Source organism: Teleopsis dalmanni, unplaced genomic scaffold, assembly GCF_002237135.1.
Source record: "Teleopsis dalmanni isolate 2A unplaced genomic scaffold, ASM223713v2 unscaffolded_contig_0041, whole genome shotgun sequence".
Taxonomy (NCBI): Eukaryota; Metazoa; Arthropoda; class Insecta; order Diptera; family Diopsidae; genus Teleopsis; species Teleopsis dalmanni.
In genome coordinates, this window is record NW_024031423.1 from 3,529 (window position 1) to 22,732 (window position 19,204).

The 19,204-nt window shown below is 28.3% G+C and overlaps 1 protein-coding gene across 3 annotated transcripts; it reads left to right on the plus strand.

Moving 5' to 3' along the window:
• The first annotated feature begins 1,358 nt into the window (after window positions 1–1,358).
• LOC119662969 (TGF-beta receptor type-1) lies at window positions 1,359–15,551 on the plus strand. Of its 3 annotated transcripts, none has more exons than XM_038072626.1 (8): window positions 1,359–1,826; window positions 1,903–2,133; window positions 5,367–5,481; window positions 5,613–5,806; window positions 12,291–12,518; window positions 14,368–14,601; window positions 14,662–15,185; window positions 15,249–15,551. In XM_038072626.1, exons 1-8 carry the CDS (start codon window positions 1,715–1,717, stop codon window positions 15,429–15,431), a joined length of 1,821 nt encoding a protein of 606 aa, XP_037928554.1. In that variant the 5' UTR covers window positions 1,359–1,714; the 3' UTR covers window positions 15,432–15,551. The 3 variants fall into 3 exon arrangements, with proteins under 3 accessions (XP_037928554.1, XP_037928555.1, XP_037928556.1); XM_038072627.1 differs by lacking the exon at window positions 5,613–5,806 and adding an exon at window positions 6,277–6,419 and having other exon boundaries at window positions 15,249–15,431; XM_038072628.1 differs by lacking the exon at window positions 5,613–5,806 and adding an exon at window positions 7,614–7,735 and having other exon boundaries at window positions 1,360–1,826; window positions 15,249–15,431.
• Window positions 15,552–19,204: the final 3,653 nt, after the last annotated feature.

Sequence of the window (19,204 nt, forward strand, 5' to 3'; positions counted from 1 at the left end):
TTAATTGTTGAATCCTTTTTTATTCCTTTGAAAATGAGTACTTGGATAATTCCTTTGTTTGTGTAATTAATTAAAACTCTAATTTTTTGACTTTTTTGAAAGATAGAGCAATTAACAGTAAAAGTGTAACGTGATTTATATACTGTGTTAGCTGACAAAAATAGGTGTACCATTCATGTGAAAAGAACACACTTTATATAGAAACTTTGAATACGCCCATTTTCGAATTTATCAATTACTCTTTCATTAATTTGTATAAAAGTTATATTTTATTATAATGTATTGTTTTTACGACTAAATATTATGTTTTATCGCAACAAAATAGTAATTTATTTTTGAATGAATCTCTTACGCGCTCTTTAAAATTATATTACGATAAATATTAACATTAGAGATAAAATGTACAGTTGTCTTTTTTCATGATAACATCTCGGATGTTTCATCGTTCATTGTGTGATAATTCTATAAAGTGAGGTAGTTGACCTATTAATTTGAAATATGGTACGGCGTAGAGTAACCTTAGTAAATATTTGCAATACAAAGTGGGTAAGTCAACGTATTTATTTGAAAAATTGTAATAAAATGCATTAAAAGACATTCACAGTTTCATATGATTATTATACACAAATAATAAGTAGTGTGTTTGCACTGCTTACTTAGTAAGTTACTTAAGTAACTTCATTATTTTGTCATTTCCATTGCCATCATTTACTTATTGTATATAAAAGAGCTTTTATGTGTTAAAAACTTTGAAAAGAGCTTCTGTTCTTTTAAACAAACTTTATATAATAATATACCACACAAAATAATAAATTTAATTTAATATATTAAATCATTTATACACATATATTTTATATAACCATTACAAATTCAATTAATTAAAACAAAGATTTTATTAAGTACTGACATCCTTAATGTATTTGTTTGCAGCTCAGCTGTTGTTTGTTTACATTTTACATACAAAACATATGACAAATACTTCAACTTTTGGTGATTTTCCTTGTGAGAAATTTATTTTTAAAAGTTGCATTCGACAGTTTTGTTCTAATTTTCTTATTACATTTTTAATTTAGTTAAAAAGCACGAGAGCTCTCTGTGCATGGTTAATGAAATTTATTTAGTAAGCTTAACTAAGTAGGAGTTTAATAAATTTGGTTTCTTTCCTGAAATGATAGGCTCGTAATTACAAAAAAAGGGGAATGTAAAAAAGCAGATACATATGAATTATGTCGTTCTTATAATTTCATATAAGATTTGAAAATGTTTTCCAATATGTAAGAATAAAAATTTTTTTCAGTGTTAGCGACTGGTAACTCCGTTGTGGATATTATGTTCGAATAAACGCAGCTAACTTCATTCATAAAATAAGAACTGATAATAAAGAAAAAGTAGATTAAGGAATAAGCTAAGTAATTTAACAAAAAAGTCTGCGAGTGGAGTTTTTAATATAATTAAGAGTGAATTAATTAAATCAATTGTATCTTGTGAATACTACCAAAACAAAAGTGGCAATTACTAGAATTATTATCTGTTCTATTTTGGTTGACTAAGAAAACAAATGCATTAAAATAAATTTGTCTATACTCGACCTAAATGTATCTTACCATTTTCAACTGGTTTTGTTCATGGGGCAGTGGTATAAACGGCACTTGCTGTTGCCACGGTCTTAGTAACATAAATAATTGCAATAATTTTGCAAGATATTAGTTTTACGATGTCCAAAATGAGAATTTTACGAAATATTTACATAGCCGTGCAGCCACAGTTTTTATACGTAGTAATAATTACGTTTGTTGGGGCATTCACCATAAACTACAGAGTTGCGGGTGTGTAATGAATGATTTTGAATATACATTTTAAAATTATTATTGGCTAAATTGTTCACTATTTCATAAATTCTAGCTAGTCCAGTTGAAATCGTTTTAAATACTACCAACCATGGGATTACAATAAATGCGTCTCCAAACTGGAATCCTCTACCAAATGCTCAGTATTCAAACAAAACACAAAATAATAATATCCTTACTGATCTTAAGATATCTGAAACAATTCCATCAATATTAGCGCCGCAACAAACGCCTATGTCTATAAATACTTTGCCTACAGTATATTATGGCCATAAAAAACGTGACAGTAAGTGGCAGTTAAACATTAATAGTATTTTAATTATATTTGAATATATAAATATTATTTGTCAATATACAGATTGATAGTTAAAAGTTATTTACACAAAAAATGAATCATATTACAATTTATATTTTTATTTATTTATCCAATTATATATGTAGCACATAACTAACTATATGCCATATATTTCAGTCTAATCACAAATTATGTTTTGTATACTTTTTATTTAATATGAAAAAGAGCAATATATGGGGAAATAATTTTTAAACTGTATTTTTAGACTATTAAACGATTAGTATAAGATTTTGTTATGCACAAAATGTGAAAAGGATATACATTAGAATCTTTAGATTCAAATACCAAGGGACAAGGAAAGCATCAAACTTCAAAATTTTCGAATTATAGAGGTTAAAGAAATAAGTTATCATTATAAGAGTTTTATTTATTTTTCTTACAACACTCAACTTTTCAAATGAAAAAAAAGAAATACAGATATTTTATATATGTGCACATTTTTCAGGTGGCATATAAATTATGCAGTTAAAAGTAACTTATATTATTTATCACAAAAATATTCAAATGAGAGTTTAATGAATTAACTGTGAAAATACCTATGTTTTATAGCTGAAACTTATTTCTCAATATGTACACTGAATTTACACTGAATGTTATAGAGTATATGTTTTTTTAAAAAATAATTATTGAAAATGCGACAGCCAATTTCTTATTTCAAAATTCAGGAATTATTTTCCTAATAAATTTTGAGGTGTATTGAATATATTGAATCATAATCTGTTATTTTATGTTAAAGTGAATTCTCAGTGTCAGTAAATTAAAAATTAGGGTTTAACCTGTTATTCAAGACTGTAATTTTTGAAATAAAAAAAAATGTCGCTTCATTTCAAATTCTTTTTTGTTTTGCTCTATTAAATTAAATTTTCCACTAATATATTAATTTACTATACTACCAGGGTATTTTTTAAGTGTGCAAATATTCTGTTAGCGTTTTTGACAAATCTTCCAAAAAGTTAGAATCTAAATTCGAAATAAGTGTCGCAAAACTAAGTTATAGATTTAAATTTAGAAGTTAAATAATATATTATGCAATCGGCATTATCTCTGTTGTAGTAGATGTTTCCCCAAAGCCTTATGTTAATAATATTTGTATTTAAAAATATTCTATGATAGTGCTATCCAATAAAAAGCTACACAAGAAAATCAAATTTTGATCACGAATTATTGGTTGAAATGAATATGTTGTTTCTTAGTAGAAGTAAAAACCAGTTAATGTCTGAATGAACTGTAAATAATCAAATCATTCCAGCAGTAGAGTATATAGTGACTCTGCTAATCAGGTTTGAAACATAATTTCATTTGAATATTATCTAAAAACTGTCTGAATGTGCCTGAAATGTAATGAAGACGATGTAAATATCTAAATCTTGTTGTTTTCTCTGTTTGTGATTCCAAAATTTCTGTTAAATTATTTACAATTAAGTAACTGAAATGAAAATGAAGTATATTGCACTGCAGAAAATACGATTACTATTGCAGAACATTTAATTTCATTAAGTCACTCGGAACGGACTCTATCCCATAAGCAAATACAGTGCCGTATCTGGACAAGAGATCAACATAGCATAAACATCTCAATACTTAACTAATTCAAATGAAAGTAAGGCACTAAAGTTTAGTCCATCGTACATCCAAAATCACTATATTTCACTCTATTATTAGCGTTTTGTTTTATAAAAGAAGCGATAAAGTTCATTAATATCTGAAAATTCTACTTTTTAAGGATGAAGGCAAATATGAACAAAGACTTGACTTACCACTTGGACAGACAATTATTGCAAACTCGACCTTCATTGAAATTACGCAAAAATATTAACCCACGCTCTAAGTTTTTTTACATTTGTCTTCTAAAAATATTTAATCAGTTTAATTCTTATGCATTACAAAATTCAATAATTTATAATATTAAAATAATTGTAAATAGTTAACTGAAGCTATGAGTATTAATTAATTCTTTTTATTTTTAGTTTTAAGATTTGAAAGTTTGTTGGGAGACTTTTTCTCAAGGGATATTTAATGTATAAATGTAGGTGTGCAATAGCTCTTTCTTTATTTCTCTCTATTGTAGATGAAGAGCTCATTTTATTAAATTTAAAATGTGTAAGTTTGCATTTACATTTCAAACAATATCCTTATAATTAAAAATAAATGTGATTATTATTTTTGCTTCTATAAACTCTGCTTCTATAAATTTTGTTATCTGAGCATACTTTAATTTTTAATCCTAAATACCTAATTCTCTATTATCAGTTTGGCGTTGATTAAGCAAGTAAATCGCAATATTAGTAAAATTATTATATATATATACTCATATGAAATACGTAGACTTAGTCCTAATATCTTTTTTACAATGGCCATATACACCAATGACTTCAAATACTGTTTACTAAAACATTTTACTGGCGTTAGATTGCATGATTTTGGAGGCCATACCGTACCTCTATTTTACGAAATTATATAGTCACAAAACACTTGCTTCAATTACTTGTTGATTTCTGTGACATTCTGTAACATATATCACAGTATTACGGAAACCAAAACCCGTCTAGAACTAGTTTACTTAGATATGAACCCCGTCGTGTGTTCAACTGGAAGTAACATTTTGATTCTGATTTTCTTAATTTTTGAACAAGTTTCTCAAAATCATGAAAGCAGTCCTTAAACTGCAGCAAATACGGATATTTTCAAGGTGTGTTGATAGTTCATGAGATCGTATTTGGGTCTTCTTAATTCCCAATGTAAGCTAAAGCAAAAGTGGGCTGTTGCACTCTGTTTTATTAAACATGTTTTATTAAACATTTACCTTTGGATACATATATAAGTAATTTATAAACGCTGCTCAGAATAAGTTTTTGAGTGATGATTTGACAGACATTTCTTAATATTAATATAGTGTCAGTTAACAGTTGACTTATGACGTGCCCAAAATACTAGCCCAAAAATGATATTGCAAAAGTGTCATTCCACTGAAATAAAATGTAACTTCAGACAAATTAAATTTAAGTAAAAAAATTTCTTTATAGAACCCATATGTTATTAGAATACTTCTAGTAATAAGCAATTAGTGATTATTTTAGTTAATAGAAATTTTTGTATTCGAAATCCCTCTAATACTACATACAATATATATAAATAATTTATCAATTTTCTATATTATTTTTAAGGGCTTCTAAAATGTCATTGCGATATTTGCAAGGAAACAAATTTTATATGCGAAACAGATGGATATTGCTTTACGTCTGTAGAAAAAGGTTCAGATGCGACAACTTTTAGTTATAGGTAAGTTTGTACGTAAGTTATTCTTTTAAGAAGACAATATAAATATAAAATATTTAAATAAATATAACATAATGTATCTCATAATAAATCACAAAATATATTCTGGTGTCGAATAATGACCCTATTCGTAGATGTTTAAATTTAACTCAAAGTTTCCCACCTGGTCGATTCATATGGTGTAATGATGGTACTAATGGTGGACCAACAGCACGTCCAGCTGCTGTTCGTGGTGGACATGCCTGCTGCAAAGAGCGTGATTTGTGTAATTTAAAATTGAGACCAAAAATAAAATTGCATCCGATAGATCTGGAGCGAAATAAAGAAGGTGCGAGGAACCCGCAAAAACATTTCGTTGATCGAATTGTTTGATTGTTACTAGCGTAACTTCTTGTTACGTTAGTAAGAAGTCACATAGCTTGTTTTTTGCTACCAAATTTACTTTAATTGAATTGAATATGTCATCAGTTATGCAAGGACAAAAAATACTTAATTAGAAAATAATGGCAACCTAGCTTGTTCGAACTGTTCTAAATCACCTAACATTTCGTTCTAAACTGTTTCTTTGCAAATCAGTCGTAAACTGCAAATCGTAACAAATATAAATTTTACATATACATAATTTAAAATCCCCTAATTTGTTTCTGTTATTTGTGTTTTATTTGTGTTATATTTAAAATTTGTTTTTACTAACTTAATGAATACGAATGCCTTTACAACGCCAACAATTTTACAATATGTTTTTTAATAATTGAACTTGATCCAAACTTACACCCAATGCATATAATGTACTCGTAGATGCCTCCAAAAAGTATATGATCTACAGCGTGAACCGCTTGAATGCCTGACGAGCCGTAAAAAGCAAAATATATATAAGATTAAATGTTGCGATTATGATTTCTGCAATAAAGATGAGCTTTTAAAATTGAATTTCACCACAGGTACAATACCTATGAATTAAATACATTTTAACAACATACTCCAATATATTTGAATCAATATTGTAAATTTACACAATTATATACACCAATAATTAAAATATAGAATTTATTTTTTATCTTTTAATTTGCGCACTTTTGTTTTTCAAACTTTACCACCAAATACACTTTTAACAATTACTTAACATTTTAGATTGATGCACAAGTTAGTCAGCAACCGAACGATGCTGCGGTACAAGCTTTTTAATTGCATTGTAGCAACTTAAATTTTACTTACTCTAATCTACTTATCCAACACTTCACTTCACTTCACTTTTGTTCTTTTTTTATTGAATAATTACAATACTTGGTAATAATGTCTCAAGTAGTGTTGTTCTTGTAATCTGCATGCAATATTTTTTATTATATATAATAATACTTAATTCATTTACCTTATTTAAATATATATAATATCTATTGAGCTGGTTGCGGATCCAAAAAAAAAAAACAAAAAAAAAAATTATACATAAGTCAATTAAGTTCCTTTCGTATTTTTGATTATATGAACTTTATTTTCTAAAATAAAGTGAACTGCACCTTCAAAGAATGTTTGTTAATAACATGACTGTAATATATTAAAAATATAAATTAATTATTTGAATTGGTGTCAAGTGTTATTAGATAGATTAATTCTATACCATAAACCATGTGCTAAGGATATTTTTTTTTAAGTAGAATTTAATGGGCAATGTACTTAGTAATAAACAGATAAGTAACAATTTTATGATTATGTAGTTCGATAATTTTTTATTTTATTTTTATATATTTTTTATTGTAATTATAATTCCTAGCTGCTCTACTAACACAGATAGTAATATATATTATATGATATATTATAAAATGTGCGCAATTCACAACTATTAGAGGCTTAGATTAGAATTGATATACCATATATGTTGATGTTGATGTTGATGTTATTTAGGCAACCTTGAATGATCGGGCCGAGAATGATCCTCGGTCTAATAATGGTGTTTTTATTTTAAAAAAATAATTTTTAAATCTGTTTTTATTTTGTAATGATCTACGTAAATATTAGATACGTAAGATATAGATTATTTTATAATTATTATATGCGAGTAATATAAGAATATAAGTTAGTTTTAGTGAAAAAGTGGTTAACAAAAACTTAAACTCTAAAATGATTGGTTATTGTGTTAGATGCATGTCTTTAGAAACTCACATCCCGCCTGATGATCCAGCCTGGTGTCACGAAAAGTCAAATTCCTACCACGTAGAATGTTGTTACGATGATTTGTGTAATACAAGAAATAATTTCAAAGGTGAGATAATAAGCAATGAATATGAACTTTGCATACCCCTAATTCCTCATACCATGAAATGAATTCATTCTTGTACCGAGTCATAAGCATTTTCGTTGATCATTTATTTAATTTTAAAAGATGTGTAAAAAAAGATTCATATTGTTTTCTGGTGCTTTCGTATTTAAACGTTATGATCTCAAAAGTTTAATATTTTGTTCATATATCATTTATTTTCATTAGTATTTTATGTTATAATCACTTATAACATTATACGTAAATGTTGTGATTCATTTAATATAATCAATTTAGTATTATTTGTATAAGATTAGATTTGTATAAGATTTCTATGATTTCAAATCTATTTAGATGAATTTAAATTTTCTGACATAGCTCTGTATTCATTATCAAATGAGTCAAATATATTTGCATGGATTTAAGGGAATACATTTTTTTATCTCAACTTTACATATAAAATATGATTAAGAGTCTTTGCTGCTGTTTAAATCATCGTTTGAATATAATGTTAAAATGTTATGCATACCATTTTTATATGTACATTTCGAATATTAGTTGAAAAGTGAAAGTGGTATTTCTGAATTAATTAACTTTAAATTTTCAAACTAAAGAAAAATATTAATGTAACTTAAAAAAAAAGAATAGTTTGAAAAATTTTATAAAACTCAATAAATATTGATGATGTGTTTTGTAGACATCGTTTAGATCGAACACTTTAGTTGCTCAAGTAAAAAAAATTGACATCGTAAATATATCAAAAAAAAAAGTAGACAATATTTTATTCCAACGTTTATCCTTGAAAATGCTATTAGAAAAGTTATTACATACAATGTAACAGTTGGTCAAATAGGATAAGACATCTGTATTTTGAAACCTACTCGGTGTAATATTCGTCGATTACCTTGAAAATAGAAATACCATCAACAAAGAATATTATGTAGCAGTATTCATGGGATAGAATACAATTGCAAGAAGTTACCATAAATAGAGAGAAAAATATGAGTCTTTCATCATGACTCTATGAATACTACGTAAAGACACAAGTCGAACCATCAAATGATATGAATTGTATTTTAAGTTGTGGGCTCATTCGTCGTTGTCTATTGACAAATCTCAAAAGGATGCTATTCCATTCCGAATTAAAAGTTAAATCGGTCTATAAGAAATATGTAGATATGTTCAAAAAACTTTGATACGAGTGTATTAGAATCAAAGGAGTATATTTTTATGAAGCCACAATCAAAATAGAGTTTTTTTGTTAGATCAATGTTTTAAAATCCAAATACAAGACCCAAGAAGCTGTAAATAATTGTTAAAGCAAGTCTATTTAACAAAGATGTTGTTTTTATATTTATTTTTATACAGTTTATTTGAAAATAAAAGTCCCCAGTAATGTACATATATCCCAAGCTCTGTATATCACAACATGTTTACTTCCTGCATTAGGAAACGAGTTCATAACTTACTTACTTATGTGGCCATAACAACCCGTTACCGAGTTTCGGCCTGACGCAGCATGTTTCCTCAGGCGCCTCTGCAGCGTGCGCGCCTTCTCCAGTCTCGTATATCAAGTCCAGTTAGTGCTCCCTCAACCTGATCACTCCACCGGAGACACGGTCTACCTCTACGTCTTCTTCCGCCAACTACTGCTTCAAACATCTTTTTCGCTGGAGCATCTTCATCCATTCTCATGACATGACCAAGCCAGCGAAGCCGCTGGATGTTAATGCGCTGAATTATATCAATGTCGTGGTAAAGTTCGTACAGCTCTTGGTTCATTCTAATGCGGTAGTCGTCGCCAACTCGTAGAGGACCAAAGATCTTACGAAGAACTTTTCTCTCGAACACTCCCAGTGCTGCTTCATCATTCTGTGATAACTTCCATGCTTCTGCGCCATACGGAAGCACAGGGAGGATGAGCGACCTATAGAGCGTAAGTTTCGTTTGTCGAGAGAGAGTTCTATATCCCAATTCCCTACTGAGCGCATAGTAGCACCTATTAGCAATGGTGATTCTTCGTCTGATCTCCAGACTGACATCATTTGTGTTCGTTCGTAACGAACGAACGAGTTCATAATTCCGTTCGATATTTCACCATTTACTGTAAAGGGCAAAACACTTTAATAATTAAAATATGTTTAAATAAGTATTTCGGCATTCGCCGTTTTTAAATTCCTTGAGGAGAAATATGGTAACGAGGTGGGTGTCTATGTGGTTTATGTAAGATCTTTATAATATGTCTATGGTTTGATTATATGAAATCATGTATTTTGGAAATGAATTATTTATTTTGTGTTTTTAAATTCTGTTGAGTTCAAAATTTATCTATTAAGTCCTCAGATATATTCCTACTTTTGAGAGTCGATTGAGATATGTCTCTTTGACTTAAGTCACATTTATTTTAGGAGAGGTTTATCCTGCATGTGACACGTGAATTCTATACACAAGCGTTTTACTCCATTTGCTATGAAATTCTGAAGGCAATACACTTTTAGGATCCGATATTTCAGGATTAAAAAATATTACAGATCGTAATTACATTGAGGTAATGCTTAGTCAGACCAGACTTTCAATTATATATAGTATATCTATAAATGGTACAAGACAGTTTGTTTTTGAATTAATATGTTTTAAATACATACAGTTATAAAAGTTTTATTTTAATTTAGTATTTTTTGTATATTTGAATAATTTGTAACAAATAAAGCTATTTTTGAATAAACCTATTTGGAATCGATTAAAGTTAGCAAGATTTGTGATTACCATTTTAGTTTTGTGGTGTTATTCTGCTTTTTATTGTGCGATGACATCCGGTACGTCAAATATTTTAAACTGAATTGAATTTAGGACGGCAAACGACTTCATCGTGGGTATTGTTTTGTTGAAATATTATTGTTGGTAATAAGTAGACAATAGTAGTATAGTTATGTTTCGCAAGACGTCTGCCATCTGATTGATTTTTACTATTATTATAAGTGAATTCATTGAATTTTAAAACGTTTTAGACAGACCTACAGATGGACATCGATCTAATCAAAAATGTGTACTGTTTATATAGAGTAGTTTTCGATGATTAATGAGTTACGTCTTAATAGACTTTATCCATAATAATGTAAATATATATTTATTTTTCAAGTAATCCAATTCAAGACAACTTTATATTTCTTATGCAATGTTAAAAACAAAATCATTATATATATAACATAAAAATGGTTATTTTTTAAAAACTTTTATAATAAACGTTCCATCGTAAATACGTTACTGTTGTCAAAAAAAGCAAAATATTCTAAGAGAGGTACATATTACATAAATACTTTGTTTCAAATAAAGTAAGTGCTTATTTGGTTGTTTAGTCGTGTTAGTAACATATTTTAAATTATAAAATAATTTGTTCTCCAAACAAAGTTCCGTTTTGTAGAGCACTGTCAATGCTCATTCTGTTGTTAATTATTTTCACAGTATAAGATGAAAATCAATATCCTTTAGCTACTTATCTGGATTCGGTTATTGCCTTTGTTAATGCGTTTGCTGTTTTCTGTTCTTCAATACCACTTTATTTTAATGAAATTATGTTTCCTTAAACAAATAACAGATTATCGATATTTCGGGTACGCCGATATTTGGCGAGGGATTTTAGTAAAGTCAGTTATTTTCGCAACTTGTTTCTTTACTCTCTATTTCATTGTATGTTACTTATCCAGATATCGAGGACCTTTTGCATTAATTACACTAACAATAAACTACACACACCATTTAACGCTAACTGGGGTATCTAATATTAATATTAGATCAGATTAGACAAACCTTGAGTAGCAAATAGATTACTATACTTTTATGAAGAGACATTTCAACATTAACCCAATATCTAGAATACTAGACATATTAACATATCAGATAGTCAAAATAAAAGCTCCAAATTACTGTCTTTACTAGAATCTGTTGTTATATGGTTATGTTCGGGAAGTCGTAGTCATGGCTAAAAAACTATAAAAAAATGAAGTGTGGCTTAGCAGTCTAAAAACAACATCAAAAGTGTCATATAAAATTATATTTACTTTCATATATAGGGAGTGCTTGCATTTAATTATGCCCTCGTATTAAAATTATTATACCTATATTTGTAGATTATTTATTGTTACTACCTATTAGCTTCTTCTTTTTGGTATTTTGTAGAATTGAGATGAAGGAGTGACATAAGCTATAACTCTCTTTCATTGCGAAGTACATAAAATATAAAATATAAAAATTTATGATGTTTGTGTTATTTATTATGTATAAAGTATAATAATATTTGAATTTTATTATTTGAAATTACTACACATTAGTTTTGCTGAGGTACGTACAAAAAATATGCGAATATAACAATATGCATGCTTTAATATATTGATTATTGGTATAAATAATGTGTTAGTACTAATTTGTGTTGAAAGTAGTTTAAATGTTTATGTGTTAATAATAATTGAATCACTTGTTCTTTGCATGCTCTTATACGTGAATATTGCTAATAATTAAAGAAGTATAAATTAATTGATTTTAATATATTTTGTTATATACCTAGGTTTGCTACCGGAACAGTCTCTGAGCACTTGGGTACTTGTTGCTATTATTTTTGGAGCAACTTTAATCATTTGCGTACTGATAACTCTTTTCTGGTGTTATTGCCAAAAAAAGAAACAAAATTCTAATGGACGAGCATTTGCACCAGATGATTCCGGGTACGATCCCATTTTAAATGGCAATACCTTACAAGATATTATTGAGATGACAACATCTGGCTCTGGTTCAGGTACCGTACAAAATATTTATTTTTATATTTCTTTATATGATTTCCATAGATAATGTACTAATAGAATATTGTACTAATAAAAGAAGCTCTGTTAATATTAGAGGATTAATAATAATATAGAATTTGATATGATAGTCACTAATGTGCTTTATCGTATTACTGAAATACTAGTAACATGAGTACTAGAGTGCTTAGTAAGTTACTTATTTAGTTTTGATAATGCATTATTTCAAACTTCTAGAATTTGTTGAAATTTTAATTATATAATTTTAAGTTCTACGCCTAAGCAACACTAAGTATTATCAAATGAATTCTGACATTTCTCTGCAAAAGTTTGATATTTATTAGTATAAATTTCGCGCGCTTATTTTGTTCTTCACACCGATTCTAAATTGTGTCTCTGGCAAGAAATGGAATTAAATAATGAACATTTTCGTGCGGTGATTTTTTTCGATTTTCGACGCTTATTAACCCAAAAAGAATATATTGATCAACTTATGTTCGATATTTGGTGATGAAACACCACATCCATTGATTATAAAACAGTAGTTAAATGAGTTCGAGCGTGGTCGTCGTTTTCTTCATAACGAGTTTCACGAAGATCGTCCAAGAACTGCTGTTGTACCAGAAAATATTGACGCAGTGCGAGAAATAATTGAGATGGATCGGTATGTTACATACCGGGAGATAGAGGAGTTCTTAGGCATTAGGGGACCAGGATACACTCAGTTTTACATATACAAATCGATAGATTTGTATAAAATATCGACGCAGTGCGAGAAATAATTGAGATGGATCGGTATGTTACATACCGGGAGATAGAGGAGTTCTTAGGCATTAGGGGACCAGGATACACTCAGTTTTACATATACATTTAGCTGTTTAGAGATTTGTTATCGTTAAATTCCTATAATCGTTCAAAAGAAAGTACGTATTGCTTGGTGTCTACGACATCGTGATGGGAGACGAATCATGGTTCTACGTCCATGAGACCGAAACAAAACAGCAATCCTTATAACCACGACATTGCACCCAATGACTTTTTCTTATTCTCAAACATTAAGAAAAAAATTAAGCGTTTTTCTACGCCCTTAGAAGCTGTCCTGTGTGATAAAAACCAGAGTGAAAAAACTTTTGAAAATTGAACATCAACAATAAAACCATTTTCACTGATTAACCACATTTTATCGGTAAAAAGTAGTTGAAGAAAGATAACTTGTGTCTGTCTTTAGTTCGATGAGAAAATTTTTGATAAAAAAGAATTTAAGGCGAATATTATTAGAAACATAACATAAGAAATAAAGTTAGCCGTACTGGTTCTGGCCAATCATATATATCATATATCATCGTATATATATAATGGGATAAAAAATATTAGATAAATTCGATCTTTGGAAATCTATAAAAATTTCAGTTTCCAGTTAACACTGGTGTTGTTAACTTATAGCAGACCCACTACAAATTGAATAGTTAGCATTATTTTCTTATTTTGATTTCCGGATAATATCATTTCTACATTTTTTTAAAATTAATAATTTGAATTTACTTCAATTTACTATAGAATGCCTGAACAAAGACATAGACATTGGGGATGTAGATGTTAAAAATGTCATTAAAAGTTTCGATTTCAAAGATTAAGCCCGACGCAGATTTTTGTTGAAAAGTATTAAACTTTTACCACTGCTAGTAAACTTATTTCCAACATTTTTTCCCGAACCAATAATTTTCCCATTAAACATTTCTTTTATTTTTAGAAAATCTGTACAACTAATGACTATATAATATCATATCGCCATACAGCAACTGATCATTTATGATTTTATGAAAATATATTTATTTTATTATTTAGCTGGTTTACCGTTATTGGTGCAGCGATCTATTGCTCGTCAAATACAATTATGCCATGTTATTGGAAAGGGTCGCTTCGGTGAGGTATACCGTGGACGTTGGCGTGGTGAAAATGTTGCAGTCAAAATATTTTCTAGTCGTGAGGAATGTTCATGGTTCCGAGAAGCAGAAATCTATCAAACCGTTATGTTAAGGCATGAAAATATATTAGGTTTTATTGCGGCAGATAATAAAGGTCAGAAATAAATAATTAGGTTTTTGCGAAATGTGAAAGTTTCTAAATATGTATTTGTAGATAATGGTACGTGGACGCAGCTATGGCTAGTAACTGATTATCATGAAAATGGGTCGTTATTCGATTATCTTACAACGCATATTGTTGATACAAAAACAATGCTTAATATGGTACTTTCAATTGCTACTGGTTTAGCACACTTGCATATGGATATTGTAGGTACACGAGGAAAGCCAGCCATAGCACATCGTGACTTGAAGTCTAAAAATATATTAGTAAAGTCAAATTTAAGTTGTGCTATTGGAGATTTGGGTTTAGCTGTACGTCACGTTGAAAAAAATGATTCGGTTGATATTCCTTCAACTCATCGTGTGGGCACGAAAAGATATATGGCACCCGAAGTACTAGATGAAAGTATGAGCGCACAACATTTTGATTCATACAAACGTGCTGATGTATATGCTTTTGGGTTAATATTATGGGAGATAGCACGTCGTTGCAATAGTGGAATGATGTATGATGAATATCAATTACCATATTATGATGTGGTGCAACCTGACCCAAGTATTGAGGAAATGAGAAAGGTAATACTGCATTGAAAATTCACTGCATTCGAATAATAATGTTTATTTAATATTTTATATTAGGTTGTATGTGGTGATAAAATGCGACCTAGTATACCAAATCGTTGGCACACGTCTGACGTGCTTCACAGCATGGCCAAAGTAATGAAAGAGTGTTGGTATCCAAATCCTGTTGCGAGATTAACAGCACTTAGAATTAAAAAAACATTGGCTAGTATAACAGTAGAGGACAAAATTAAACACTGAACATTTTATTAAAATGTTTTATTGTTTGTAATAAACTGACCCATAAAATAAATATAAATACTATTTCACTTACGCATTTGCGTTGGATCGGATATAATTATGCATACAGTTTTTATATTGTTTTAATTAAAAATAATTTTTTCATTACTTGAAATAAGTAAATAAGAGATAAATACATTTTATTGATTATTTTATAAAAAATATATAGACATTTTAAATTATAAATTCAATAACCCATGTGCAATTAAATATCTTTTTCAATAGTTGCAACTAGTTGATTTTGCGATAGCCCCCAAAGTTTTTGTTTTTACTCAATTTACCATTACTGGAATGCAATGGTAATGTAATGTATTAAATTCATAAACATTTTGGAATGTTCACCTATATACGTATAATATTCATAAAAAAAGTGCTTTGACTCTATGTACAATTACACATAATGTTAATACAAAATTATAATGGAGTTAAAGTTAACTTATGGAGATTTATTCGCGATGTATAGCATTGGTTGTTCCAAATGTACAAGTTTTTTTCTAACACATTGAATATGTAGATAAAAATAAATGTTACCCGAAAATGTTTCAACATATTTTAAAAACAGTTTTAATAATTTCTTTATATAAAGAGGTTTTCGAACAGAAGTGAAACAACAACAAAAATTTATTTTTTAAATTATTTTAATTAATTGAATTTTTGGCTGACCATAATTTCTTTATTATATAAAATTATTGAATTAATTATATAAATTAGTTTTATGAAATGGTAGTTAAATTAGTTTTAAAAACAAAGAACATTTAAAACACTAAAATTATATAAAAATTGACCATGCAAAATTTCGTATCTCATTTAAACTTAAATGTTTATATTACACATTATTTATATTTATGCTGTATTAATGTCTTATATATAAAATGATATACATTTTTAAATTAAATGTTAAAGTTGTATATAAAAAAGCTAGAACTCAATTGATCAATATTTCATTTAACATTTTATAAAATAAGTTAATTAAATAAGGTTTAAGTATGTAAACTTTATATATCTTATAAATGCTTAAGGATTAAGATAAAATTTGTCCACCTTATTCAACAGTTGAAGGTACCATTGTATAAAATTTTTGTTTTATTTTAAAAATTTTAACTGAGCTAAATTGTTTAATATTGACCTCATCATAAATATAAAATAAATAACAAAAAAAAAAAGAAATAGATTATTTGAAGACTTTTCAAAGACTGATAAACAGCAAGACCACTTTCCAATATATAAAAAATTTGTCAATGTAATACTGCTAAACCTTCCAAAATCTGTATTTTGAAACATATTTATACAATGTTTTACATAATTTTATATTCACAGAAACAGTTTTCCTATCATATGCCATACACTAGAATAATATATAAAAAATGTTCAGTTCGTGACACAAAATAATCGTAAAATATATAAAAAATATATAAAATGAAAAGCATTTAAGTAGAATTTGTTCCAATCGATTATTAAATTATGTTTTAATAAATGATTTTGTTTATAAGCACAGAAGCTAAGGTTTTGTGTTTTTAAAAGTTACTATGATAAATATTTTATTCCAGGCTTATGCGAAATTTACAACAAAAAAAAAAAAATATTTGAATATATTTAATATGTTAGAATTTTATTTAAAATTATTGTATATATTTCTGTAAGAGTAAAAATATAAGTAAACACATATTTGCTTTTTGTTTAGTTACCTTAATTTAATGAAAATAAAAAATGACAAATTTTTAAAATATGTTTATTAATTAATTTTTTATTTTTAATTATATAAAATATTGATTAAATAAAACATTATAGTTTGAAGTGTAAGTGTTTGAGAATTTTAAACTCATATTTAGGGTCAGGGTCTTAAAGCATTTTATTATTTTAATTAGCAAATAAATAAAATAAAACTGCTTATAAGCAATAATGTACGGTTAGGGCATATTCAAAAAATAATCAGAAATCTGTGATTATTAGGGCTTATTTCTATATGTATTATCGGCAATTTCGTCTACTTTCTGGATCCAATAAAATGACGCCCTGTTTGCCTCTAATTTTTTTGATTTGAATAAAGACTTAACACTAAAATTGACACGAAATGAATGAATCAATTTTTTTTAATCCATTTATTTTATTACAATCTGTCAGGTATAAATGACAATATATATTAATATAATATGAGTCGTAATAATAATTATTAAGATCTGAAAAAAGAAAGGCGCATATGGACTATGCTCAGTGTCATATCCATATATAAGTTAACACGTAATCAGCCACACTTCTATGTTTAAATAAAAATATCCGATGAATTATGTTTAAAAGCTCTCAGGTGAGAGTGTTGTAAAAAGCTCCCTCACATATGAAAGAGTTCAGTTCAATTTTGGCTCTGTAGTGTAAAACATATATTTAATAAAGAAATAAATAATTGATAATTGGTAATAAAATAATTGGCGCCCAACGTATGGCTCGAATAAAAAAAGTTTAAGGGCAATAAATGTTAAATGTGGAAGTAATGCTGAACCAAAATTCAGCTCCAAACACACCGAAGTGAAAAAACACGTTTTGAGCAAATACTGCGTGCGGAAAAGCTTGTCTCAGCACGTTTTTTGTATTTTGTTAAACGCGATATTTAAATTATTAATAATTATAAAAGAAAACAACTAAGTCAATTTAAACTGAAAATGACTATAAATTAGTGGATTGATTTATTTTATAAAAATCCGAACAGAAATAAAAATTGTTGTACAGTGGGAACTGTCCACGAAGAAAGAAACATTTGCATTAACTTTACCTCTTTTTGCATTTTAAAACAACAAATAATTTTTTAATTACAAACAAAAAAACATTGCAAACGTGCAGCTGAGAGGTGATTTAAAATAAAGACAAAAAATATTTAAAGTAAACAACATATAAACAATTTAAAAGAAAATAATTGAAGTGTGCTGGTGGTTTCAAAAGGTACACAGTTGTAATACGAACAAAACATAATATAACATTTGGAGGAACTCAGGGCGCGACCAGTCACTTTCGCGACAACAGGAGAATTTTTTTATATTATTCTTAGATATTTAAGATATTTAAATTTACAATTGTATTGCTAGAATTAAATAAATTTTTTGAAATAATATTATTTTTGTATTATTATTGTTGCGATAGCCCTCCCTTGCAAACTCTTTATTAGAAGCCTATTACCAATAGCGGCTCTGCAATAGAAACTTAAACATATACAGGAACGCCATAGAGTTGTTCATAGTGAAAAAATGAATGAAGACCAGCTGAAAGCCGTAATTGAGGCTGCCGTTAGTGGTGCTCTTGCCTCACAGAGGCAAATCTTTGAAAAACAATTAGATGAGTTAAGTAAACGTCTAAATAAAGTTACAGTAAATACCCCGGATGTAGAAATCTATGAGGAAACAAGAATAATCAGTGGAATAAAATGTGAAGAATCACTTGACATTGTCAAATCTCTGCCTGACTTTGAGGGCAGGCAAGAAACTTACGTATCATGGCGACAAGCGGCTCACGTTGCTTATAAATTATTTCAAAACCATAATGGGAGCTCGAAACATTACCAGGCAGTTGCCATTATACGAAATAAAATAAAAGGATCGGCAGACATGGTTTTAGCATCCTTTAACACTGTTCTCAATTTTAAAGCTATAATAGCACGTCTTGACTTTACATACGCTGATAAGCGGCCTATTTACCTCATCGAACAGGAGATGTCTACCCTACGTCAGGGTAACCTGACTCTTTTACAA